Source organism: Chroicocephalus ridibundus, chromosome 25 (genome assembly GCF_963924245.1).
Source record: "Chroicocephalus ridibundus chromosome 25, bChrRid1.1, whole genome shotgun sequence".
Classification (NCBI taxonomy): domain Eukaryota; kingdom Metazoa; phylum Chordata; class Aves; order Charadriiformes; family Laridae; genus Chroicocephalus; species Chroicocephalus ridibundus.
Genome location: NC_086308.1, coordinates 513,354 through 540,141, shown reverse-complemented (window position 1 = coordinate 540,141; position 26,788 = coordinate 513,354). Strand labels below are relative to the sequence as shown.

Below are 26,788 nucleotides of genomic sequence, written 5' to 3'. Positions count from 1 at the left end.
ACGCAGAGAGGTGGAGGTGCGGAGAAGCCTTTTCTGTTGCTGCGCCGTTGAGGTAAACCCAGATTGAACAGGTTTCTTTTCTGCTTCCCTGGGTTTTTTGGGGTTTGTTTTTTATTCCCCTTCCATGAGTTTAGCAGTTTCCCTTTGAGCAGCTAAATCTCATTTTTCAGTTTCTCCGCTTTTTAAAGACATAGATGAGTCATGCCTGATATCTCATGATGGATGAGGGAAATGTCTCAGCCTGCAACTGGAAATAGGTGAAGTTGTGAGGAGATAAATGTGTTGCTTCAGACAACAACTGGTATGAATACAGCAGAAATAGAGAGTGAAGGTGAATAAGCAGGAAAAAAAGGAAACCTGCCCAGTCCATAGAGCTCTGCAGAAGGGGGCTGGAGCTGTACATAACATGAGGTGATACAAGTGGGATCACGACTTAGAGAAAATTTTTCAGCAAGGCTGTGTGAGAGAGGACCAGATAAACAAGAGACTCCACAGTGTGCGGAAGTGATGGGAAGAAAGGTCTTGGGGTAAAAGCGTGAGAAACAACGGGAGAGATTTGGGTTGCAGAGATTTGAAGTAGTCCTGTCCAGGTCTGAGAGGCTGAGTTTCAGAGACAAGGGAAAAGAGAGAAACTCTCAAGAATGTTTTGGAATTCGTGGTACTGTCACTAACAACAGAGAGGACATTGCTGCAAGGCAACTCTTATTCTTCATGATGATGCACTAAAGCTCTTTTATTTCCTTCCCAACACTTACTATTACTTGTCAAGGTAGCTGTAATTTTCAGTAATTAGCCTCTGGCACGAAGTTCCTAGAACAGTGGTTTTGCTCTCGCTGCTATCTCTTTGTCACCATTTAAAGATGACACCTCGTAGACAGAATTGCCCTGAATTCATGCCCGCTTCGTGTATTTTCTCCCTGGTTCCAGTAAGAGGTGGAGGGTGGGAATAGGGAAGTTGGTCCAGGCCAAGGTACAGATCCCAGATTTCTGGAAAGGCACAAAGGCAGGCAAATTTTTCATGTGGTGGTGTGACCGGTACCCACTTCTCCTGACCCCTGGAGTACCCTGACACAACACCGTGACCTGCATTTCCAGTCTGCTGAGTCCGAACTGTGCAGCAGAGATCCTAGAAGCTCTGAACTGCCTTCGTCTGCCCTGCGTTTCAGCACGTCAAATGAAAGTAACCGAGTCAAAGAGTTGGTTTTGAGCTTCTTCACAGCCTAAAGCACCGCACCGCATCGGTAAGGAGACTGGCCAGGAAATGTAAATAATCAAAGGTAGGATGAGACACCTACAGAGCACAGGACAATGCCACCCTGAATTGTCCCAGGAGCTGAAGAAACCCTCACCTGTAGCTGACTCTCCTCTCCCAAGGAACACTGCAAGGCACAGGCTCATGGAAGGGTTTTTGGGAAAGGGGTTGATGGGGAAGCCTCTGGTCCAGCCTCTCACCAAAAGGTAGGGTTGTCAATCCCCGGGTCAGGTTGGGTGACATTCTGGGGAGCTGAAAACCTCCAAAGATGGAGATAACAGAGAGTCGATGGGTGTCCTGCTGCAGGGCAACGTCCGCCTAGTCCGTGTTTCCTAATGCTCAGTATAAATCTCCATGGAGGATGCTTGCCGCTGTTGTCTCTGCCAAACATCCTGGAGGTGGATTGTCTCCACCTTCATCTCTCCAGGAAGATGTCACCTGCTCTTAGACTGCCCTGTGCCTCCCCTTCAGCAGACTGAAGAGGCCCAGTTGTCTCAGCCTCTCCACACAGCTCATGTGCTTCAGGCCCCTAACCCCATCCTCACAGACTTCCTCTGGACTTTCTCCAGTTTCTCCATCCTCCTTTCCCAATGGGATCCATATATGGCATCCACCAAAACTCCCACACCCTTCTCCCCAGGACACTCCTCAGCCAGTCGGGTCACAGCCTGTCCCAGTGCACGGGCTTTGTTCTGCCCCCAGTGCACACCTTGCCCCCTTTGCCTTATGAAACTTCACTTCAGGAGGTTTCATTTGGCCAAGTCCCCAAGTGCGTCAAGGTCCCTCTGGACTGAAAGGCCAAATCATCAGCATTTAAGGTTTGATGGGCAGTGCCTCAAACCAGATAAGCATATGGGGAATTGCAGGATGCTACAGGTCATGAAAGAGAATGATTTGCTTTATGGATTTGCCACCCAAGTTTGAAAATCAGCACACCAACCATCTCAGATATACCCCAAGGTTGTAACAAAATGAAAAGCATGGCCAAGGGGGAATGGATGGACAGGGAAACCGTTCATTTTGGAGGGTAGTTGGATAAAAAAAGAGAAGCAATTGTCGTTTCAAGGAATGAAAAGGTCAGGACTGTTTGGGGGCACCTCTGAAGCACCCTGGCACCTGATGTGAATTACTTCTGTGGTCAGAGACAACCTAAGAGCGTTCCCTAATTTGAAGAAATGAAGGGGAAGAAAGGACAGTCATATTTAGGCTGGAAGGGACGTTGGGAGGTGTCTCGAGCAGCCTCCTGCAGGGCCAGATGAGATTACCGAGGGCTTTCTCCAAACACATCCTGGTCACTTGCGTGAAGAGATCCAGTGCACGCTCCCTGGGAAACAGCTTCCAGCACTTGACTATCCTTATGCTGGAAAAGTTTCTCCCTGTATCTGCCCTGACCCTCTCTTTGTCATCCCATTGCCTCTTGTCTTTGTGTCTTGTACCATGGACATGAGGCTGACTCAGTCTTCAGAATGAAAAGTCTGGGAAGATCATGGAACAGATCCTCCTAGAAGCTATGCTAAGGCACATGGAAGACATGGAGGTGATTCGAGAGAGCCAGTATGGCTTCACCAGGCTCATGTCCTGCCTGACCAACCTAGTGGCTTTCTACAACGGCGTGACCGCATGAGTGGACAAGGGGGGAGCTATGGATATCATCTCTCTGGACTTCTGCAAGGCCTTTGACACGGTCCCACACAACATCCTTCTCTCTAAGTTGGAGAGATATGGATTTGATGGGTGGACTGTTCAGTGGATAAGGAACTGGCTGGATGGTCGCATCCAGAGGGTAGAGTGGTCAATGGCTCGATGTCCAGATGGAGAGGGGTGGCAAGCAGTGTCCCTCAGGGATCCGTACTGGGACCGGTGCTGTTCAACATCTTCATCAATGGCATAGACAGTGGGATCAAGTGCATCCTCAGCAGGTTTGCTGATGACACCAAGCTGAGTGGTGCGGTTGGCATGCCAGGGGGACAGGATATCATCCAGAGGGACCTGGCGAGCTAGAGTGGTGGGCCTGAGCAAACTTACGAAGTTCAACAACGCCAAGTGCAAAGTCCTGCATTTGGGTCGGGACAACCCTCATTATCAATACAGGCTGGGGGATGACTTGATAGAGAGCAGCCCTGTGGAAAAGGACTTGGGGGTCCTGGTGGATGAAAAGCTGGACATGAGCCAACAATGTGTGCTTGCAGCCCAGACGGCCAATCGCATCCTGGGCTGCATCGAAAGAACCGTGGCCAGCAGATCCAGAGAGGGGATTCTCCCCCTCTACTCTGCTCTCATGAGACCCCACCTGGAGTATCGTGTCCAGCTGTGTAGCCCCCAGCACAAGAGGGACATGGACTTCTTGGAGCGGGTCCAGAGAAAGGCCACGAAGATGATCCGAGGGCTGGAGCACCTCTCCTACGAAGAGAGGCTGAGAGAGTTGGGGTTGTTCAGCCTGGAGAAGAGAAGGCTCCAGGGAGACCTTATAGCAGCTTTCCAGAACCTGAAGGAGGCCTATCAGAAAGCTGTTGCAATGCTGTTTGCAAGGGTATGTAGCGATAGGATGAGGGACAATGGTTTTAAGCTAGAGCAGGGTAGGTTTAGATTAGACATTAGGAAGAAGTTCTTTCCACTGAGGGTGGTGAGACACTGGCCCAGGTTGCCCAGAGACGGGGTGGAGGCCCCATCCCTGGAGACATTCAAGGCCTAGGCTTGATGAGGCTCTAAGCAACCTGCTCTGGTTGAAGATATCCCTGCTTACTGCAAGGGGGTTGGACTGGATAACCTTTCAAGGTCCCTTCCAACCTAACAGATTCTATGATTCTATCATTCTAAGAGCTGGACATGGATGTGAAAACCATCAGCAACCAGCCCTAGCTCTTGTGATCATGACCTTGTTAGGTCACCTCCCAAAGGGAAGGAGAAAGTTTATTCTCCTGCCAGGTGCCAGACCTCACAGGATCAGACTTTGGCCTAGTCTTGCGACTTTTTAGGGGGGAGCCCGTGTGAGCAGCACAGAAGGGCAGCAGAGCCTGGTACAGCAGTTCTTCAAGTATGAGAGTGTGCAGAACCATCATCAGGGCAACAGGCAGAGCTATCAGGAGAGAAGCTTGGGGAAACAGGAAAGTCACGGGGAAGCTCCATAGAAGAAAGGAAACATGCAAGACGTGGAAGCAAGGATTTAAAAAAACCAAAACCAACACAACACAACACCAAAAAAAGGGAGGAATTCAGAAATAGAGTTGGATTTAGGAAAGCCAGAGCTCACACAGAGCTAGAACACTTGCAAAGGAGTTTAAGGGTACAGGGGAATAGTCACCGGCATAGGACAGTGTAGGGCAGCCTCTGGTGGGATCCCACTCTCCTTTCGGGGGGTGGGGCTTTGGGGGGCCCTTTGTGGGGGCTGGGATTGCCCAGATCCTTGTGTATTTTACTGTGGGTAACTTATCTTCAATTGAGGTGCCTGAGAAGACACCAGGTCGCTACAGCTCCAGGGCTTTCTTGCCTCTTCACCCACCCACTCACTGCCTAGAGCCTAGGAGGACTCCTACCGCTGTCCTGCACTCGGCATCGCACACCCCCATGTCTCCCTGTCCCCAGGAGCAGCCCTGAGCATCCCATGAGGGAAAGGATCCCCATTGCTGGGGGATGGCCATCAGCGATGAACATCCTGCTTGATGGAACACATCAGGGGCTTTCACAAGAACCTCCAGATTTGATTTTCAACCTGTAACCAATGCCCCTGACTTCCTGCGTCACCAGCCACAGGTTCCCTTCCCAGCGAGGTTCCCTTTCCTGGTCATTCCCTCCATGGTCTCTCTCCACTGATTAGCCTCGCTGGGGCCCAGTAGCACCCTCAGAAACTTGGAGATTTGCTGCTGACTTCTACTTCTCCAGAGGCTTGGGCTTTCAGGATCTGCAGTTCAGGAACTTGGCACCAGAGGGCTCATTAACATGCAAAACTCACCCACAAGCCAAGCCTGTAGGCATGATTTTCTTAACTCTTTAGTTCTTTTCTGGTTAATCAGAGAAATTTCAGAAGTTAAAATATTTCAGTAATAGAAAACAATAAGAAAGGTTTTTCCTTTTGCTCCAGTTTTCTTCATTTCTTTTCTTACACATTAAGTGATAGCGGCAATCTCCAAATGGTATTGAAAGCCGACATCTCCAATGGAGGCTGAAAATACAGACAAGTAAAGACCCCAAATGTCAGACACTCTATGGGCAGTCCTTGTCCCAACCCACATTTCTCTCTTCAGCCACCTGGGACTACAGCAGCCTTGTTCAAGTCCGAGTTTTCTCCACTGCAGTCTGTAGCTCCGTCTTTCACTCCATCAGCACTGGTATCCACAAGTTTTATGAAAACCAGTGCCAGCCTTGGCTGTCGCGACCATGAAATAGTGGGGTCTCACCTCCCAAGGAGAAGGAGAATAGAATGCAGATGACAGACCTCAGAGGAGCAGACTTTGGCCTAGTCTTCTGACTTTTTTGCGGGGGAGCCCATGTGAGCAGCACAGAAGGGCAGCAGAGGGTCTGCAGTACAGTGGTCTGCAAGGACAGCATCTTTCAAGTGCGAGAGTGCGGTCATACCCATTGTCAGGACAACAAGCAGAGCTGTTATAAGAAGAGCTGGGGGTGATCCGTTTTGGATCATTTTGCGTGGCTGGGCAGCAGCTCTGTGGAAATGGCCCAGGGGCTCCTTGAGTTTTATCAGGCCAAACAAGAGCCAGCAGCAAAGGCGGCCAACAGCATCTGAGGCTGTATGAGCAGGAGCACAGCCAGGAGAAGTGATTGTCCTGCTCTGCTCAGCACCTTTTACACCACACCCTGACCAGTGACAGTGAGCCAATGGCAAACAGGAGCCAGCTCACTGGAGGGCCACTAAGGTGGTAGCCCTTCCATTGTCCTTCAAGTGTTTGTGTGATTTCCCTAACAACAGCAGCATATACCACAACAAAAAAACATTAAAGCAACAACATCATTGATCGGCCTAAATATAAATACCTGCCCTGGAGCAGTCTACATCTGTGGTAGCCCCTCTGGGCAATGACAATGGAATCAAAGAATCAGCATCGCAGAACAGTAGGGGTTGGAAGGTTTGAAGAGGTAAGGTCTGTTCAGAGGATGTTTAGACTTCTGTGACACTGACTGTGAAAACATTCATGAGAGGCCTTTACCTATTTACAGCCACTAACCTGAAGCCCTACCACCACCTCTAAGTGAAGGTAGTAGGGTAGCAAACACCGAGGGAAATGGGCAAGACAAATTGTAGCAGGGCTGAGTAGAGAGGAAGGATCACCTCCACCGACCTGCTGGCAGTGCTCTTCCTAGTGCAGCCCAGAAAGCCATTGGCCACCTTTGCTGCAGAGGTGCAAAGCCTGGAGAAGAGAAGGCTTTGGGGAGACCTAATATCAGCCTTCCCACATCTTCTTGGCTGTCACCATGAAAAAGGAGCTTCACTGTTGTGCGTGATGGGAGCATGAGGGCCAATGGCATCAGCTGAAACAAATGAGCAAAACTTCCTCCCTGTCAAGACAGTCAAACACTGGAGAAGATTTCCCAGAGAGCTTGTGTCATCTCCATCCTTGGAGCTTTTCAAGCCCAAAATGAAGGAAGCCCTGAGCAACCTGGTCTGACCCCATAGCTGACCCTGCTGTGGGCAGGAGGGTGGTCTAGAGATCTCCTCAGCTTCCTTCCAGCATGAATGATTCTGTGTTTCAATCCACCATCTTTCCTTCATGAGGGGAGGGAAATCAGTCAGGTTCCTGGTGACCGTGGAAGTCAACCAGAAAGTGTGGTCAGACGACCAGGGACTTTCTTGTCGCACTCCAGGCATGGTTGCTCAGATGCAGGGCTGCTTGGCAGGTCCCCACAAACAGCCCTGATCCTTTCCATTGTTTCACCGTTTCTTTTTCCCTCTTTTCCCACTCAAAAGTTTTTCCCCTTGACCATCCCTGTACCCTCTCATGCAAATAGCCCACCTCTATTTACCCTTTCCTCCATGGTCCTAGTTTGGCTTCCTTTGTACTTTCATTTCATGTTTCCGAGCTTCTCACCATGGGAATGTGTACCTTGGTGAACAATGGCATTGATCAAGTGCCTCCTTTGATTATCTGTAGTGTCCTGCGATTCCTCATGCTGTTATCTTGTCAGAGGCAGCACATGTCAGGGAGAGCCATCTGCAGGCACACATGAACGACTGGCCCAATGGAGCTTCATTCCTGGGGGACCCTGATAAACTCTGGGACTCAGCAAATGGAAAACTCACACAGTTTTACAAGGAGAAGTGGCCAGGCCTTGACTGGGGGCAGGATCACCCCAGAGATGAGCGCATGCTGTGGCCTGACTGGCCAAGGACTGACCCCGAGGAGAAGGGCCTGGGCATTACGAGGGATGCAACTTTAGCCAGTGGTACATGCGGACCGTGAACTGGACTAGCTGCACACAGGGCTGCATTAGGGGGCACACGGCGACCCAGACAAGGCACTTATCATCCCCCTTGGCCCAGCACTGTTGTGGCCACATCTGGTCTAGTGTGTCTGTGTGTGGGGCTCTCTGTTCTGAAGGAAGGAGGAGGAAGTGGAGAAGCTCCAAAGGACATTGGCCAGGATGGCGTTTGAGGCCTTTGTGGAGAAGCTGAGGGAGCTGGGCTTCTGTACCTTTTGAAGTGGAGGCCCAGGGCTCTCTAGGAGTAGCCTGCACCTGCTTGAAGGGTGGCTTCAGAGGCGGTGGAGCTTTTCTTGGTAGTAGGAAGAGAAGGAAACCTCAAGAAACTGCAGCTTGGAAGGTTTGGACCGCATGTGAAGAAAAAGAAATCTCACCCAAAGGGTTGCACTGTGGTGCAAGAGGTCACCCAGAGGGAGTCTTGATCAGCCCATGGCTTTGTGTTTCAAGGAACAGCCGGTGAGAGTGGAGAGATATCAGAAAAGATATGGAAATGCCGGGTCGAGAGCGATGTGGGAAAGCACGACGGGTGCCTGCAGCCTACAAGGAAAGAGGCACAGGCATGGGACAGTGATGGTCAGCCTGCAGCGGAGATGGTGTAGGGCTCTGGCCAGGCTAAAAAGCCCAACAGCACCAAGGTCTTTGTCCCCTTGGCTATGGCAGTTGCCTCTGCCACCAAGGCCCACCAGAAGAAACTTTATTTTGAGGCTCTGGGCTTGGTTTCTGCTTCACGGTTGCATGGGGAAGGAGGGAGGTGTTGCACAGTCTCCCTACCCTTGTCCTTGCTCACCCTCACACCCCACTGCCCCCAGGAAGAGCCCTGAGCCACACCTGAGGGGCAGGATCTGCCTTCCCAGGGCCTGAGGGTCAGGTTTGGCCCTTCTGCTTCATCAAACAAAGCAACAGTTTTCTCCACATTACAGCCACCTGCACTGTGCCTTTGCCTTCCTGCTATCACAGCCTCCAGCTATCTCCTCTAACGAGTCCATGGGGAGACTTTGTCAGTGGTGGCCCTCAGTGGGGCCCATTAATGCTTCCAGGTACTTTGAGTTTTTCTTCTGACTTCTTGAACAGTTTTTTCAATCTTCTCTCAGTATCTGAGGTTCATGGACACAGAGCTAAATACGCCACGGGGCTCATTAAAGTACAGAAAGCCCTAACAAGCTATTTCTCTTCCTTCAATTTCCTTCAAGTCTTCAAGACATCTACAGTGAATTGGAGTTTTTTCATAGTGTAGTTAAGAAGGAAGATTTCAAAGAGAACCTAATATTTCTTCTTCTTCTTATTATTATTATTATTTTAAAGGGGTTTTTTTAATTTACCTTTCAGTTTACAGAAGAGGTGATAGTAGTTTTCTGCAATTGATATTGGTCCAGAGGGTCTCCTCAGGAGGTCTGGATGTTTAGGAAAAGCAGTCCCTTGAGGTGACATTGTATGGACATCCTTGCTCCTCACCCCCACAACCCCCCCATCTCTGTCATTGGCCAACTGGGATTTACATCAGTTTCCTTCCATCAGACTTCTCCACTCATCTCTGCAGCTGGATGTTACAGCTCCATTGCACCAGCTCCTACCCGAGCTCCTTGGAGACCTGGCTGCGCCCAGGCACAGAAGGATTTTTCCCCTTTGCAAGCAAAGCAAAGTAAAGAATAATCATGTTTGAGAAACACTAAAACACCCTCTGCAGCCATATGCTAAGTACAAGCTGCCTCTAATGAGGTTGCTTTTCTACGAGGGATAATCTTATGAGAAATAGGTACAAACAGATAGGTATAAAGACTTAGTTCTTCTGAAAACTCTTTCTTAGGGGAACCTGCAAATTTGCAGACAGCTTAGAGCAAAGCAGCTTCTCCTCAGGCCCTGCATCATCAAACCTGCAGCTAGCGTATGCGATAGTGAGTGAAGAAATAGAAGATAAGCAGGTGAAGCGTATCCAGGGGAAGAAGGGCTTATTGTGGCTTGGCACACAGGTTGTCCTCAGGGTGGTGCATGTGATGTAGGCATAAACCACAGTAGTCAGGGTGAATGAGCTCAACAACACAGCGGAGGAGAGAGCAACACTCCTGTTCCATAGTAGCTGGTGCCCACGCAGGCTGCTCTCAGCCAAGGATGATGCCGCAGGAGAAGGAGTCACTACTTTGGGCACAGAGGGTCTAATGGCATACGAGATGGTGGGGCTGAGCACAAGTAGAGTTATCATTCCCCAGCAGCTAAAGATGACGATGGAGCACAACCAGGAGTTCATAAGGACAGCGCAGTATGAGGGGTTACAAATGACCCTGCAGCAAATGAAACGCATCACAATACAAAGGTTAAACTCATCTGTGCCCAGGAAGTCAGAGCAGAAGGTCTAGGACTTCTAAGCAGCCCCAGAAGCACCTTAACCTCCAACATGGGACTGCCAAACACGTTAGGGGCGATGACCAAAGTGAACCAACTATGCAAAAAGGACAAGGTGCTGAGGATGGGATACCTGGGGGCGTGTTATTGGTGGTGGAGCCAAATGATGGCAATGGTGACTGCATTCCCCATGACAGTGAGCAGATCAACCACCAGCAGCAGTGTGAAAAGGAGGATTTTCAACGCTTGAATGACTGAAAAGGTCTTTAGGAGAGATATAGTAGAATTGTGAGGATCCATTTCGGTACCCAGTCAGTTGAAGGTGTGACAGGAGTAACTAATATCATAGAATCATAGAATCATAGAATTGCTGAGGTTGGAAGGGACCTTTAAAATCATCAAGTCCAACCTTTAACCTACCCTGACAAAAGCCACTTCTAAACCATGTCCCTCAGTGCCCCATCTACCCTTTTTTTAAACACCTCCAGGGATGGTGAATCCACCACCTCCCTGGGCAGCCTATTCCAATGTTTAATAACCCTTTCAGTGAAAAAGTGTTTCCTAATATCCAATCTAAACCTCCCCTGACGTAACTTGAACCCGTTTCCTCTCGTCCTATCACTTGTCACCAGGGAGAAGAGGTCAGCCCCCATCTCTCTACAACCTCCTTTCAGGTAGTTGTAGAGGGTGATAAGGTCTCCCCTCAGCCTCCTCTTCTCCAGGCTAAACAACCCCAGCTCCCTCAGTCGTTCTTCAGAAGGTTTGTCCTCCAGACCCCTCGCCAGCTTTGTAGCCCTTCTCTGGACACGCTCCAACACCTCAATGTCCCTCTTGTAGCGAGGGGCCCAAAACTGAACGCAGTACTCGAGGTGGGGCCTCACCAGTGCCGAGTACAGGGGGATGATCGCTTCCCTAGTCCGGCTCACCACACTATTCCTGATACAGGCTAGGATGCTGTTGGCCTTCTTGGCCACCTGGGCACACTGCTGGCTCATATTCAGCCGGCTGTCCACCAACACCCCCAGGTCCTTTTCTGCCGGGCTGCTTTTGAGCCACTCTGCCCCAATCCTGTAGCGCTGCATGGGGTTGTTGTGACCCAAGTGCAGGACCCAGCACTTGGCCTTGTTGAACCTCATACCATTGGTCTCAGCCCATCGGTCCAGCCTGTCCACATCCCTCTGCAGAGCCAACCTTCCCTCCAGCAGATCAACACGCCCGCCCAGTTTAGTGTCATCTGTGAACTTACTGAGGGTGCATTCGACCCCTTCATCCAGATCATTGATAAAGATATTAAAGAGAACCGGCCCCAGCACCGAGCCCTGGTGGACACCACTTGTGACCAGACACCAACTGGATTTAACTCCATTTACCACCACTCTCTGGGCACGGCCATCCAGCCAGTTTTTTACCCAGCAAAGAGTACACCTGTCCAGGCCATGAGCAGCCAGTTTCTTCAGGAGAATGCTCTGGGAAACGGTGTCAAAAGCTTTGCAAAAATCCCAGTAGACAACATCCACAGCCTTTCCCTCATCCACTAAGTGGGTCACCTTATCATAGAAGGATATTAGGTTTGATAGGCATGACCTGCCCTTCACAAACCCATGCTGACTGGGCCTGATCACCCTGTTCTCCTGCACATGCCATGTAATGGCACTGAGGAGGATCTGTTCCATGACCTTCCCAGGCACCGAGGTCAGACTGACTGGCCTGTAGTTCCCCGGATCCTCCTTCCGGCCCTTCTTGTGGATGGGTGTCACATTTGCCAACCTCCAGTCAGCTGGGACCTCCCCGGTTGTCCAGGACTGCTCATAAATGATGCAAAGTGGCCTGGCGAGCACTTCTGCCAGCTCTTTCAATACCCTTGGGTGGATCCCATCCGGCCCCATAGATTTGTGCACCTCCAGGTGCTGAAGCAGGTCCCTCACCGTTTCCCTTTGGATTACAGGGGCTTCATTCTGCTCCCCATCCCTGTCTTCTAGCTCAGGGCTCTGGGTACTCAGGGAACAACTGGTCCTACTGCTGAAGACTGAGGCAAAGACTTCATTAAGTACCTCAGCCTTTTCCTCATCCTTGGTCACTATGTTGCCGGCCCCATCTACTAGAGGACAGAGATAATCCTTAGTCCTCTTCTTATTGCTAATATATTTATAGAAACTTTTTTTGTTGTCCTTGACAACAGAAGCCAGGTTGTAATCTTATGAGAAATGCTTTAGATAGGTAGGTACAGAAAGGTTGATATAAACATAGTTAAAGAGTTGGCTACAGGAGATAATTAGACTACTGAAAGACGGGGAAACCTTTAACCATGTGAAGCTCAAAGCAGCAGCTGGATGGGTGACAGGAACCTGAAAGAACAAAGAGTAAGGGAAGGAGAAAAGGGGAATATAATAGAAAAGGCCCCTGTCTAGACAGTCTGCACCTGGAAAGATGACTTTAGAAATGGTCATTGTATCTGGACAGGTGAAAATGTATGAAAGATTAGAGAAATTATGTACGTAGGATTACAGGCAAAATAGTGGTAGTGAAGTTACAGAACAAGATTGACATTTCTTTGGGATATCCCTTTTGAAAAGTCATTGGGTTAGCAGAGGTCTCTTGTGAGAGAGGACAAGCAAGTGTTGCACCCAGCTCTGAACGAGGCCAAAAATGCAACTCAGGGAACAACTCCCTGGCTGTACAAGCTCACGTTGGTGAGGAGTGTGCCACCAGTTAGTGTCCTCTTGGGTGACATTTCTTGGCACCAAAAAGAAAAAATTGTCTTCCAATGCAGTCAGCATGGACTTACTGAGGGTACGTGCTGGGGCATACTGGGGCATTGTGGGGCAGCACAGGGATGCTGGCTCCTGGGCCCTGTTCGGTTTAGCACCTGTGTCTGTGACCCAGAGAAGGCAACTCTCAGCATGTTTAACAAGAAGAAATGGTGCATTCTACACCTGGGATGAAATAATGGTGGCCACAAGTATAGGCTGGAAGAGGAGTGGCTGGAAAGCAGCCCTGCAGAAAGGGATCTGGGGGCGCTGGTTGGCAGCTGGGTTAATGTGAGTCAGGAGAGTGCCCTGGCAGCCAAGAGGGCAACCTGCATTCTGGGGTGCAAAGAATCATAGCCTTGCCTAAGTTGGAAGAGACCTTTCAGATCATCGAGTCCAACCACCAACCTAACTCTGACAAAACCCATCACTAAAGCATATCTCTAAGCACTATGTCTACCCGTCTTCTGAATACCTCCAGGGATGGTTGCACTTCCCTGGGCAGCCTCGTCCAATGCTTAATAACCCTTTCAGAGTAAAAATTTTTTCAGAATATCCAGTCTAAACCCCCCCTGGTGCAACTTGAGGCTGTTTCCTCTTTTCCTCTTGCCTGTTACTTGGGAGAAGAGACCCACCCCCACCTCTCTACAGTCTCCTTTCAGGTGGCTGGAGAGAGCGATAAGGTCTCCCCTCAGCCTCCTTTTCTCCAGACTAAACAATCCCAGTTCCCTCCGCCGCTCCTCATAAGACTTGTTTGTCAGGTTCCTCTGCCCTCTCTGGCATCCCTACCCACTACCAATCACTGCCTAACACTAACTGAAACGTTAAGAAGCTCTCAGGGGATGACCATGTTTCTCCATTTACCACTCATGCATCCTAAAGACACCAGTTGAGGAAGCATATCTTGGGAAGAGGGGGACCTCCTAGAGGCACCTCTCTGCTCTTTGAGGTCCAAGTGCTTGTCAAAGGCCCCAGGAGGAGTTCATCTGGTGCCCACATTTATATTGCAGATGGTTGGTCTGCAATGGACAGGGAATGAGACAGAGATGCGACCAGGAATGACATGGAAGGGGAGATTCAGTGCACTGGGTGTGGCTGGGGTGGAGACAATCCCCATGGATAAAGCCTTGAGCAATGTGCATGGCTGAGCAGAGACCTGCTGGTCAAACTAAAGGGCAAGAAGGAAATGCACAGGCAGTGGAAGCAGGGACAGGTATCCTGGGAAGAGCGTAGGGATGGGGCAGGAAGGCCAAGGCACAGCTGGAGATGAACTTGGCAAGGGAGGCAAGGAATAATAAGAAGGGCTTCTATAGATACATCAGCCAGAAAAGGAAGGTCAAAGAAAGCGTACCCCTCCTGATGAGCAAGACTGGCAAACTGGTAACAATGGTCGAGGAGAAGGCTGAGGTACTCAACAACAGTTTTGCCTCAGTCTTCCCTGCCAACCTCTCTTCCCACACCTCTCGAGTGGGTGGACCTCAAGGTAGGGACTTGAGGGGCCAAGTCCCCCCCAGTGTGGCAAAGGATCAGGTTTGTGACCACCTGAGGAACCTGAGCATTGAGGAGTCTATGGCGGCTGACAAGATGCATCCCAGAGTCCTGAGGGAACTGGCTGATGGAGTTCCCAAGCTGCTCTCCATGATATCTGAAAAGCCATGGCAGTCAGGTGAAGTCCCCAGGGACTGGAAAAAGGCAAACATTGCACCCATTTTTAAAAAGGATAGAAAGGAGGACCTGTACTTGGGGAGCTGTGGTGTTTGCAATCACAGCAATGGAGCTGTGATGCTTGCACAAGAGACTGCAACTCCTACAGCGTTACAACGGGAAACCGGTGGGTCTGTGAGGAACCTGAAAAAGTGCCTTTACCCATTCCTTTCTCTACAGAAAGCATCATCATTTCTGTGATCTCGGCATCTATCTCACCTGCTTCTTAGGACTTTCTGACATAGGGAAACAGCAGCTCCATCACCCAGTTCCTCCTCCTGGCATTCGCAGACACACGGGAGCTGCAGCTCTTGCACTTCGGGCTCTTCCTGGGCATCTACCTGGCTGCCCTCCTGGCCAATGGCCTCATCATCACCGCCATCGCCTGTGACCACCGCCTCCACACCCCCATGTACTTCTTCCTCCTCAACCTCTCTGTTCTTGACCTGGGCTCCATCTCCACCACTGTTCCCAAAGCCATGGTGAATTCCCTGTGGGACACCAGGGCCATCTCCTACCCGAGGTGTGCTGCCCAGTTGTTTTTTTTTTTTCTCTTTTTGATGTCATTAGAATATTTTCTTCTCACTGTCATGGCCTATGACTGCTACGTTGCCATCTGCAAACCCCTGCACTACGGGACACTCCTGGGCAGCAGAGCTTGTGTCCACATGGCAGCAGCTGCCTGGGGCAGTGGGTTTCTCTATGCTCTCCTGCACACGGCCAATACATTTTCCCTACCCCTCTGCCAGGGCAATGCCCTGGACCAGTTCTTCTGTGAAATCCCCCAGATCCTCAAGCTCTCCTGCTCACACTCCTACCTCAGGGAAGTTGGGCTTCTTGTGGTCAGTGCCTGTTTAATCTTCGGGTGCTTTGTTTTCATCGTGCTGTCCTATGTGCAGATCTTCAGGGCCGTGCTGAGGATCCCCTCTGAGCAGGGACGGCACAAAGCCTTTTCCACGTGCCTCCCTCACCTGGCCGTGGTCTCCCTGTTTGTCAGCACTGCCGCATTTGCCTACCTGAAGCCCCCCTCCATCTCCTCCCCAGTTCTCGACCTGGTGGTGGCTGTGCTGTACTCAGTGTTGCCTCCAGCACTGAACCCCCTCATCTACAGCATGAGGAACCAGGAGCTCAAGGAGGCCATTAGGTATCTGATTTCATGGATTTTTTTCAAGAGGGAGAAATGTTCCACCTCTCTCCACAAATGACTCCCGCACTATTTGATTCCATCTGCTTTTTTGTGTGTTTTGTTATTGGTTTTGTGTTTTTAATGATTACATTTCTCATCATTGCTGTTGATATTGTCATTTATGGTTTTTATGCTCCTACACAAAGGTTTCACTTGTGTCACTACACCTGAGACATTTACGTCTTAGTTTCACCTGGTTCCCTTCTAAAAATGTATTTCACAGTGGCTCAGAGCTGGCCTCTTTCACAGAGTCTCTGTTAACAAAGCAAGATCTCCCTGGTGCAGTGCTTTAATGCTGGGGTCTTTCTCCAAACATGCCTGAGGAAATTCACCCCTGAAGTTCTTCTTCCTCCATGTGTCCAGGACTAAAAAGCTGACTGTCCGTTTGTAACATTTTAGAGATATTGGACTGGATTTAGGAGTCACCAGTCGGTGTCTGGTGAGAGGTAAGATCGTGGGTTTAACTGAGGGACGTACCCCAGCCCTTCACACAGATGACATAAAGGCCACCCATCCTGTGGGAGGGGGATCTGGAGCTGTCTGGAGAGGCTGGTGTTTCTCCAGGGACAGCATGTTCCTGGGGTTGTGCTGGGATGGCAGAGGTCAGAAGGATGGGGTGTGGGGCCTCAAGCAGAGGCCATGTGCAGACCTCCTCTGGGCACTCTCCCGTTCCTCCCCACCTGTCTACAGCAGGAATTCCCACAGAGGGACAGACACGTCCAGGTGTGGCCACACCACGGCTCACTGAAAGGGCATGAAAAGTCAAGCTGTCTGGGTAGCCCTCTCCTCCTAATCCACCCTGTGTGCAGCTGGCCTTGTTCATGGTCAGCCTGCGCCACTGGCTCATGTGGTGTCCCTCATAATGCGTGGGCCCTTCTCCTCAGGGTCACTGCTCATCCTGTCACGTCCCACCTGGCACTGTAATACGGTGTTTTTCTTCCCCCTGATGCAGGACTGGCCACTTCTCTTTGTAAAACTTAAGCAGTTTCTTCTGGCTGACTCCCAGAATTTCCCAAGGTCCTCCTGGACTGAAGATCCCATTTTGTTCGTTCTTCATGTTTGCGTGCAGGCAGCTCACCATGGTTGTGGTGATACATCAGCACAAGATAACAGCACGAGGAGTTGCAGGGCACTACAGGGAATTAAAGACATTCCTAATTTTGTACTGTCCAACAGAGGAATTGTCAGGACAGCTATGTTAGAAACATCTTTGTGCCCCGTAGAGAGGGCACAAAGCAAGCAAATGTAGGGCCTGTGGGGAAAGAGAAGCTGGGATGCTTGTAGAGGAGTCTACGGCAATGGTTAAAGAAAAGAACTTGGGAAGGGGAAAGAGGAAAAAGGAAAAGCAAAAGTTCAACTCAGGATATGATGAAAGCGGTTTGGAGATACCCGATGAGCAGCATTGAGTCAATGCCTTGAGTGGGACAAAAAACCCACAGCGGAGTGGACCAAAGTTATGTCTGCTTACTTCTGTGGTCATGGGCAACGTGAGCGCTCTCCCCCTCATCATGAAGGGAAGACCCACGGCGGAAAGAAATGCACAGTCTCTCATTCTGGAAGGGACCTTGGGAAGACTCCAGACCAAGACAATCCACAGTCTGTGGAGAAAGGGCAATGAGGATGGGGCTGTTTGCATGCTAGTTAGCGTTAGTGTTAGATGTATACCTCTATAGATACACAGACAGCACGGATCCCGCCAGGAGCTGGTCTCAGACCCTCCATCTCTCTAGAAGCTGGCCTCAGGATTCCCTCATCCCTCCAGTTCCCCCATGCACAGACAAGCACACACACACACAAACAAATGGCCCTCTCCAGCACAGAACCACGGAACCCTGGAGGCTGGAAGGCAGCCAGCTTCCACCTTCTCTGTGCTTCCTCTTCAGGCTTGATGTTACTCAGAGCTCCTTTCTCATGCATGCCAGCCTCCTGCCACCTTGGCATGACTTCCTGCATGTTGGCATGGACCGTTCTGGATGACGAAGAGGTGATCCTTGACCACCAAAAAGCTCTCTGCAGGACCCACCTGGCCACAGACATCCTCTGATCCAAGGTTATCAAACTCTACCTCCCTAACTCTTATGCCCATCAGTCTTTATCGTATGAAAATGAATTGACTTTCTTAAGATATATATCTAGCTAGCTCCCATTGTGTACTGATTTATCATGCTTGGGTAAGTGAGTTAAAGGAGGTGAGCTCATCACAAGGACCAGAAGAACAGCCCTGCCCTCAAAATAAGGACTTCTCAGAATCAATCAGCTGTCCATGAAGGATAAAAGATACCCCTGGAGAACCGAGATAATGCCAGTATCCTCGTCCCTCTTACAGACCTTTGAAACTCTCCCAGTGTCCAGCATCACAGACAAGTAATTAGCAATAGACCAACTCCGGGGATGTCTGGATCAATAGACAAGGAGTGAGAAGGCTGATGGCTGATGGAGCTGCAAGAGATATAGCTACTTTGTGCAGTTTTACACATCACACCAGGGTCTCCACTCATGTGTTGCACTCTCAAACTGCTGTTTTTTCTCTTGCCCAACATTTACTCGCCCTCTTCATAATACAGTCAAGGAACAGGCCAAAAAATCTCGTGGGGGACCTGTCAGCAGCACCTTGTCATTCATGGAGATCACCTTCACCTTTGTCAAAGGCCCTTGAGGGCTGCAGAGACACCACTGACAAAACCCCTCTTTTTTGCCAGGGTCGCTCTTCCCAGCCCTGTTTCTCTCTGTTCTTGCAGACAGCAGGATTTGCTCACCATCAACATCCAATTTCAGCTTTAAGCTTCCAGGTGTCGTCCACTTGACCGTGTGTCTGCCGTGAAGCAAAGCCTTTGCACACAGAAGGTCTTCAATGCTTGGCACCAGGTTTCCTTTAAGAGACGTCCGAGCTTGGCCTGGAGCTACACCTGAGGTGCCACAGCCCAGATGTGCACCAAAACTCTCAGCCAGGGGAAGAGACAAGTTGAGAGAGAGCCTGTGCTTTTTGACTTTGACAGAGGAACTGCCAAGGCGTGGTGGGACAAGGCACACAGCTTGGGGTGCTGCAATGGATGGCTACAGGCTTTTCAGGAGAGACAGGCTGGAAGGATCAGGAGTGGGGTTTCCTGAAAGTGAAGCCGTTAACTGGATGTATGGCTCAACTCCTTGGGGCAGGTGAAGAGTTTGGTGAGCCTTTGTGGGGGAGGGTGAGAGGAGAGGCCAGTAGAAGTGTCCTGTCATGGTGGGAGATAAGGAACCCACAGTCAGGATGAGGAAGAGGGCATAGTCTTTCTGAAGGATCCCAAGGAAGCGTCTGGCTGTACGAGCCTGGGTCTCGCTGGGGACTGCCATGATACTGGCAGCTTCTGAAAGAGGAGCACAGCAGCATGTACAGTCCAGGTGGTTTCTGGAGTGTCTTAGGACAACGTCTTAGCACAGCTGCCAGATGGGCCAACAAAAATAATGCCAACCTTGATGTGATACTTGCAATGCAGGAAGAGCTGGTCAGAGACGTGAAGATTGGCTGTCGTGACCCTGAAGTAGTGGGGTCCCAGCACTCCAGGGGAGTGAGGAAGCAGAACAGAAGACTGCAGACGCTGGACCTCAGAGGTCCTTTTGCCTTTGGCCTACGCTGAGGAGTTTTCGTGGGGATCCAATGGTCAGGAGCACTGAAGGTGGCGCAAAGCTCTGTACAGCTGGTCTTCAAGGACAGCATCCTCCAAGAAGAACATTGGTCTGTATCAAAACTCAGTTTGAAACCTGAAAGTAAATTCAGGGGAATCATAACGAGATTTCCAACTTCAGGAATTCTTACAGAAGACAACAAAGATATTAGTTGGACACTGCTGTATTGAGTTAGAGTAGGGAGAGAGAGTTCCGAGATACTCCATGTCTTTTTTGCCTCAGACTTCCCCAGCAGGGTCTCTCAGGGCTTTGTGCCTCGAGGCAAGACTCTGGACAAGAACAGCCAATGGCGGATAGGAATGAAATCAGGATCTACTGGAGCAAACTCAACCACTACCAGTACATGGGAATGGACGGGGTACATCCAGAGGTGCTGGAAAGTAAGAGAATGTCACAGTGAGGCCACTCTCCCTCATCTTGGAAAGGTCCTGGAGACTGGCGGGACTCCCTGACATCTGGCAAAAAGTAAATGCTGCATGCATCTTTCAAAAGGGTCCAGAGAAGGAGGTGGGGAGCTAAAGGCTGCTTAGCTTCCCTTGAGATGAGGAACATGTCCCAAAGCATGTTCTCTCGCACTGCATTTCTGGGTGCCTGAAGGAGACGGTGCCTGGATGAACTCAGGGAACAGGTACACCGGTTACGGTTTGGCACTTGGAGGGCCATGGTGTTATGCCATTGTACGCCCCATAAAGATTTGGCCACCTCAAAAAAAGGGACGGTAGGAGGGAAGTGCTGGCAGGTGGGACCATTGCTTGACTGCAAAGAGATAAAGGCAGGATCTACCCAACGTATCCAACCTTCATTGCGCCCAGCCTCTTTTAGATAGGAGATACAGATGTGAAATATATTAAAATAAACATGTCCTCGGAACACAGTCTGGGATCTGTGCCTGACAGGAAAATGTGTTTTCTATTGGTCTAAGGCCATCCAGAATGGAAAGTGAACTTCAGGGCAGGGAATGGGGACGTGACATACAGCTGAGACATGTCTTCTCTGTATTGAACTCTGCCTGCCTTTGATCTCCTTTGTTGGCCATTAGGAAACACCGTTCTGTGTCAGCTCGTTTTCAAGGTAAAGCGGGTGGGAACCGGTGCCAAGGAGTGGAAACACGCAGCTACGGACTGGAGTGGAGAAAGCTCAGGTTTGAACAGGCTGCTGTAAGTCCTGGTTGCCAGATGAGAGACATGGTGAGATTGGGACAAAGCCTGTCCATGGAGTGTTTGCAATAAAGGGTCTTGCCTTAAAGGGTCTTGAGGCTCCATTAGCAGAAATTCAGGATCAATATGAACTGAATATTGCTGGCATCATTTATTGTGTGAGAAGAAAAAATAAAGAAAAAAATAAGAAGGAAGCAATTCTTTCTTATGGTTGTTTAGTATTGAAATGTATTCATCTGAGAACTCTCTAATTAAGCACAGAAGAACTGAGGAATCCAGGAAGACTATGCACAGAGACTTGGCTGGTTATGGCATTTGGTATGGAAATGAGTCCTCTCCGGCCAAGATCCTGTAGACCCTCAAACACTGGGCAAGCCTCTAGAGAAGTAAAACTCAGCAGCAAAACCCCAAGATGGTGAGGGTGTTACCAGGCCCCGCTGGTGCCCATCACTGGAGACACCATGGAGGGAATGACCGGACAAGATTCCTGTCCCTGGGGACCGGTGAAGCAGAAAGTGAGAAGCACTGGTTATAGGTGGAAAATCAAATGTGGAGGTGGCTCTGAAAACCTTTGATGCATTTCATCAATGGGGACAGCCACGCCCTGTCCCCTGTCCCTTGGGGATTTGCCAGAGCCTGTGAGATTCCAACAGTTCACCCACCTTCTTCCAAAGCCCTGATAATGTTCCCCTCGCACAGGAGATGCCTTAGCCCCCCGACTTGCTTGAACCTTCTGGTGGAAGTTCCAATATGAACTGGTGCCAAAGGCAGCCAAGTGGTGTGCTACATCTGACATTGCCAATGCATTCTTCTTTTTCAATCCCTTTGGCAGCAGGGTGCAGGCCACAGTTTGCTTTCACGTGGTGTCCAATGCACCTGGAATGCCCCCAGGGACAGGACAAGAGGTACTTGAACATAAGAAGTTCCATCTAAACATGAGGAGGAACTTCTTGACTTTGAGGGTGGCAGAGCACTGGAACAGGCTGCCCAGAGACGTGGTGGACTCTCCTTCTCTGGAGACATTCAAAACCCGCCTGGACGCATTCCTGTGCAACGTGCTCTAGATGAACCTGCTCTGGCAGGGGGGTTGAACTACGTGATCTCCAGAGGTCCCTTCCAACCCCTACCATTCTGTGATTCTGTAATCGACTGTCCTACAGTTTGCCATGGACTAATCCAAACTGCACTGGAACAGCCTGATACCCCTGAACACCTACAATACATCCATGATCTCATCATGTGGGGCAACAAAGCAGAAGTGTTTGAGAAGGGAAAAAGAGCAATTGAGATTCTTCTGAAAGCTGGTTTTGCCATAAAAGAAGCAAGGTCAAGGGACTTGCAGAGAAGATTCAGTTCTTGAGAATAAAATGGCAGGATGGATGCCATCATGTCCCTAGGGATGCGGTCAACAAGATTGCAACTATGTCTCCACCAGCTAAGAAGATGGAAGCACAAGCTTTCTTAGGCCTTGTGGGATGCTGGAGAATGCATATTCCAGATTGTAATCAGCTTGTGAGCCCTCTCTATGGAGTAACCTGAAAGAAGATCTATTCTGAGTGCGGCCTTGAGCAACAGCAACCCTTTGAGCAGATCAAACAGGAGATAGCTCGTGTGGTAGCTCTTGGGTCTGTCCAGACAGGACCAGCCGTGCGTAATGGTCTCTACAGTGCAGCTGGGGCACGTGGTCTCACCTGGAGCCTCTGGCAGAAATCATCGGGAGAAACCTGAGGTCAACCTCTAGGCTTTGGAGATGAGGGTATTGAGGATTGAAGCCCTCAACACCCCAACCGAAAAAGAGATCCTGACAGTGTATGAGGGGGTTTGAGCCACTTCAGAAGTTGTTGATGGGCAAGCACGGCTCCTCCTGGCACAGCAGTTGCCTGTGCTACACTGGATATCCTCTCCACACATCACGCGACTGACGCTACATGGACTAAGCGGGTAGTGCTGATCACACAGTGAGCTCGACCAGGGAAACCAAACCTCCAGGAATCCTTGAAGAGATTATGGACTGTCCAGAGGGCATAGATTTTGGAGCATCTCATGAGGAGGTGGCTCATGCCCAGGTGGCACCCTCATATGATGAGTTGTCATCTACTGATGAAAGGTGTTATGCTCTGTTCACTGAAGATCCTGTTGTGTTGTAGGAAACCATCGGAAGCTGTGGTGTGGAGTCCCACATGAAAAGTTGCTGAAGCCACGGAAGGAGAAAGGGTGTCAAGGCAGTTTGCAGAAGTGAAAGCCATCCAACTGGCCCTAGAGACTGCTGAAGAAGAAGAGTGGCCAGTACTCTCTACTCTGGGGGTGACCAGAGCAAAATTAGGGGCAGAGGGGAGGGCATCAAGACTGCCTTGCAACCGTCAGCTCCAGGTGAGCTTTGCCTTTCCTAAAAACATTCTTGTGCAACACAGACAATAAATGCCAAGTACTTTTCTGTAACCTGTCCTTACTTTCACCTCCTGGACACCTGCTTTGTGGCCCACACCAGTGCCCTCTCCATACACAGCCCCAGCCCCACGCTCGGTCCCACTGTGCAGGAGCCCCGTGGGATGCATCGGTTCAGGGGTGGGGAGAGATCACCAGGGCAAAATGCCCTGAGAGCCCTCAGTGCTCAGTCCATGTCTGCCCTCCTGCACTGACAGCACCCTCAGTGCCTGACCGCTTCCCAGCCCCAGCCGTGTCCCACACGGAGGGTCGCAGACAGTCCTGCTGTGGGGTCAACCAAGGTCTGGGCAAGTAGAGAGGCTGGGCACGGTGGGGTGTTCCCCCGACAAAGGCGCTGAGACCAGCAAACCTCACCCATTACCTGGGGTGAGTGGCAGGTGCTGGCAATGGCCTATGGGACATGCTGGGGTGATGAATGTCCCGGACACCTTCCTGGTCTGTTCATGCCACCAAGGGCACACAGCAGCCTCCTTTCTCCTGCACCTACGTGTCTCTGCTCCCTTCATGGACACCTGGCTCTGCACTGCACACCCACGGGAGCGTGTCCTCACCCTGCATGGTCACACCGCCCAGCTAATGCTCTTTGGTTTTTTTCTCTCCTGGTCACTTTGCAGTCCAGGCCAGCTCTCCTCACCTCCCTCGCCCTCACCCAGCTGAACCCAGACCAGCAGAGCAGCCCATTCTGGGCTGTCCCCATGGCAGAGCCCACCACAGGGTGAAGCAACACTTGGGGAGCTCACCCCACAGCCCCTCTACAGGGCTCAGCAGCTGCTGGGGGGCAGAGAGGGGTCTCTGCTTCCCCATGAGCCCCTGGGCTGGAGGCTGAACACAGCAGGAGGAAAAGGAGGTTAGTGAAACTTCGTGACCCCTGGTCTCAAGTCCAGGAGATCCCCACCACAGGCTGCCTGAGCTCCGCCAGTTCCAGCCCCTCTCCCCAGGCCAGATCAAGCACCCTGGCCCAGCGACAGAGCAGCCTGCCCCAGGCGTGTGCCTGCAGAAAGAGTTTCTCTTTCTCACGGATTCCTCCCTGCAGGCAAACAAATGCTCCCTTGCTCTTCTCCAGAGACACCCCTTCTCCCCAGAGAGCCTTTCCCCAGGTGAGTGTGTCTCTGCTGGCCTGGCTGGCCGTTCATGGTTCCCTCCGCATGCGCCCTGCAGGGCCCCGAGCTGGCGGTGCTGCTCTGTAGAGGGAGGGGGCTGCGGTGCCCTGTGGCCATGGCGTGACCCTGCACTGGCCGGGCTGGTCATAGTGCCGAGCAGCCCCAGCCGTACGATGTTCACGCTTGCTGACCCTTTTCCATCTTCCTTCATGGCTCAATAGCCAAGGATGGGGCTGGGCAGGATTCAACCCAACCAACTCGAAATTTTTAACCCAAAAAATCCAACCCAAAAAACGCCAAATCCAACCCAAAATCTAACTGAAAAAAAAAAACCAAATCCACCCCAAAAAATCCAAGCCCAAAATATCCAACCCAAAAAAATCCAAAATCCAGTCCAAAATCCAACCCAACAAAACAAAATCCACCCCAAAATCCAACCCAACCCACCCAAAATCCCTGGGGTCAAGGCCAGCTTGGATGGGGTTGGAGGAACCTGATCTGCTTGAAGATGTCCCTGCCGATGGCAGCCCCACCACTGCGGGCAGCACATCAGCGGTTGCCATGCCACCACCGCCAGACACTCAGCGCTGGCCCTGCCGCCCTCATGTCACAATGGCTGCCTGACACGCCCACCCAGGGGTAAAAACCCCAAACCCAATCACCTACCAGTTGTGTCAGGAAGTTCTCTTCCACGCACTCGAGGAACCTCCTAGCCTGCCTGCTCTCTGCTGTGTTATATTTCCAGCAGATACCTGGCAGGTTGAAGTCCCCGACCAGAACAAGAGCTGGCGATTGCGGGACATCAGCCAGCCGCTTATAGAATACCTCATCCGTCTCCTCATCCTGGTTGGGTGGTCTATAGCATACTCCCAGCACAAGATCTCCCTTATTTGCCTTCCCCTTCATCCTTACCCATAAACACTCGACTTTACCATCACTGGAATCTAGCTCTATACAATCAAAACATTCCCTGGTGTACAGAGCCACACCCCTGCCTCTCCTTCCTTGCCAATCCCTTATGAAGAGCTTATAGCCATTCATTGCAGCATTCCAGTCGTGACAGTCATCCCACCACGTTTCCGTGATGGCGACTACATCAGAGCTGTCCTGCTGCACAATGGCTTAGCTCATCCCGTTTGTTGCCCATGCTGCGTGCATTCGTGTAGATGCACTTCCGCTGGACTACCAATTTCACCCCTATCCTTGGCCCTTTATCCCTAGGCTCATTACTAGTGGGGCTGGTATTATCCCCTTCCCCCCTCGATACGAGTTTAAAGCCCTGTCCATGAGCCTTGCTAACTCTTGGCCTAGTCCCCTTTGCCCCTTTTGGGACAGGGTTTTCCCATTCTTAGCAAGCAAGCCCGGTGTCCTGTAGGTTAAACTATGATCACTGAACCCAAAATCTTACTCGTAGCACCAGTTTTGGAGCCAGGTGTTGATCTGTCTGATTTTCTTGTTTACACATTCATCACTCCACAAAACTGGAAGGGCAGAGGAGAACGCAATTTGTACTCCTGAACCCTTGACAAGCCATCCCAAGGCCCTGAAATCTTTCTTTATTGCCCTCAGACCAGATAAATGCCTTGTCTTGGTGGCCACGTGCCCCCTCATGCAGCCCTGTGTGCAGCTAGTCCAGTTCACGGTCCGCATGTACCACTGGCTAAAGTTGCATCCCTCGTAATGCCCAGGCCCTTCTCCTCAGGGTCAGTCCTCGGCCAGTCAGGCCACAGCATGCCCTCACCTGTGGGGTGATCCTGCCCCCAGGAAAGGTCTGACCACTTCTCCTTGTAAAACTGTGTGAGTTTTCCATTTGCTGAATCCCAGAGTTTATCAGGGTCCCCCAGGAATGAAGCTCCATTGGGCCAGTCGTTCATGTGTGCCTGCAGATGGCTCTCCCTGACATGTGCTGCCTCTGACAAGATAACAGCATGAGGAATCGCAGGACACTACAGATAATCAAAGGAGGCACTTGATCAATGCCATTGTTCACCAAGGTACACATTCCCATGGTGAGAAGCTCGGAAACATGAAATGAAAGTACAAAGGAAGCCAAACTAGGACCATGGAGGAAAGAGGAAATAGAGATGGTCTATTTGCCCATGGGAGGGTACAGGGATGGTCAAAGGGAGGAACCTGGGAGTGGGAAAAGAGGGAAAAAGAAATGGTGAAGCAATGGAAAAGATCAGGGCTGTCTGGGGAGACCTGCCAAGCAGCCCTGCATCTGAGCAACTATGCCCAGAGTGGGAGAAGAAAGTCTGACCAGACTTTCTGGTTGACTTCCGAGGTCACCAGGAACCTGACTGATTTCCCTCCCCTCATGAAGGAAAGATCCATAGTGGAGTGAAATGCAGAATCGTTCATGCTGGAAGGAAGCTGAGGAGATCTCTAGGCCACCCTCCTGCTCACAGCAGGGTCAGCTATGGGGTCAGACCAGGTTGCTCAGGGCTTCCTTCATTTTGGGCTTGAAAAGCTCTGGGCTTGCAAAGCTCCAAGGATGGAGATGACACAAGCTCTCTGGGAAATCTCCTCCAGTGTTTGCCTGTCTTGACACGGAGGATGTTTTGCTCATTTGTTTCAGCTGATGCCATTGGCCCTCATCCTCCCATCATGCACAACAGTGAAGAGCCTGGATGCATTTTCTTGATGCTAGCCAAGAAGATGTGGAAAGGCTGATATTAGGTCTCCCCAAAGCCTTCTCTTCTCCAGGCTTTGCACCTCTGCAGCAAAGGTGGCCAATGGCTTTCTGGGCTGCACTAGGAAGAGCACTG

The 26,788-nt window shown here is 50.7% G+C and overlaps 1 protein-coding gene across 1 annotated transcript; it reads left to right on the top strand.

The window, feature by feature from the left end:
• Positions 1-15,059: 15,059 nt before the first annotated feature.
• LOC134527069 (olfactory receptor 14J1-like) lies at positions 15,060-15,578 on the top strand (the record flags this gene model as incomplete). Its single annotated transcript, XM_063359408.1, has 1 exon — positions 15,060-15,578. A coding segment is annotated over exon 1 (519 nt), but the record flags the coding sequence as incomplete, so codon positions are not given.
• Positions 15,579-26,788: the final 11,210 nt, after the last annotated feature.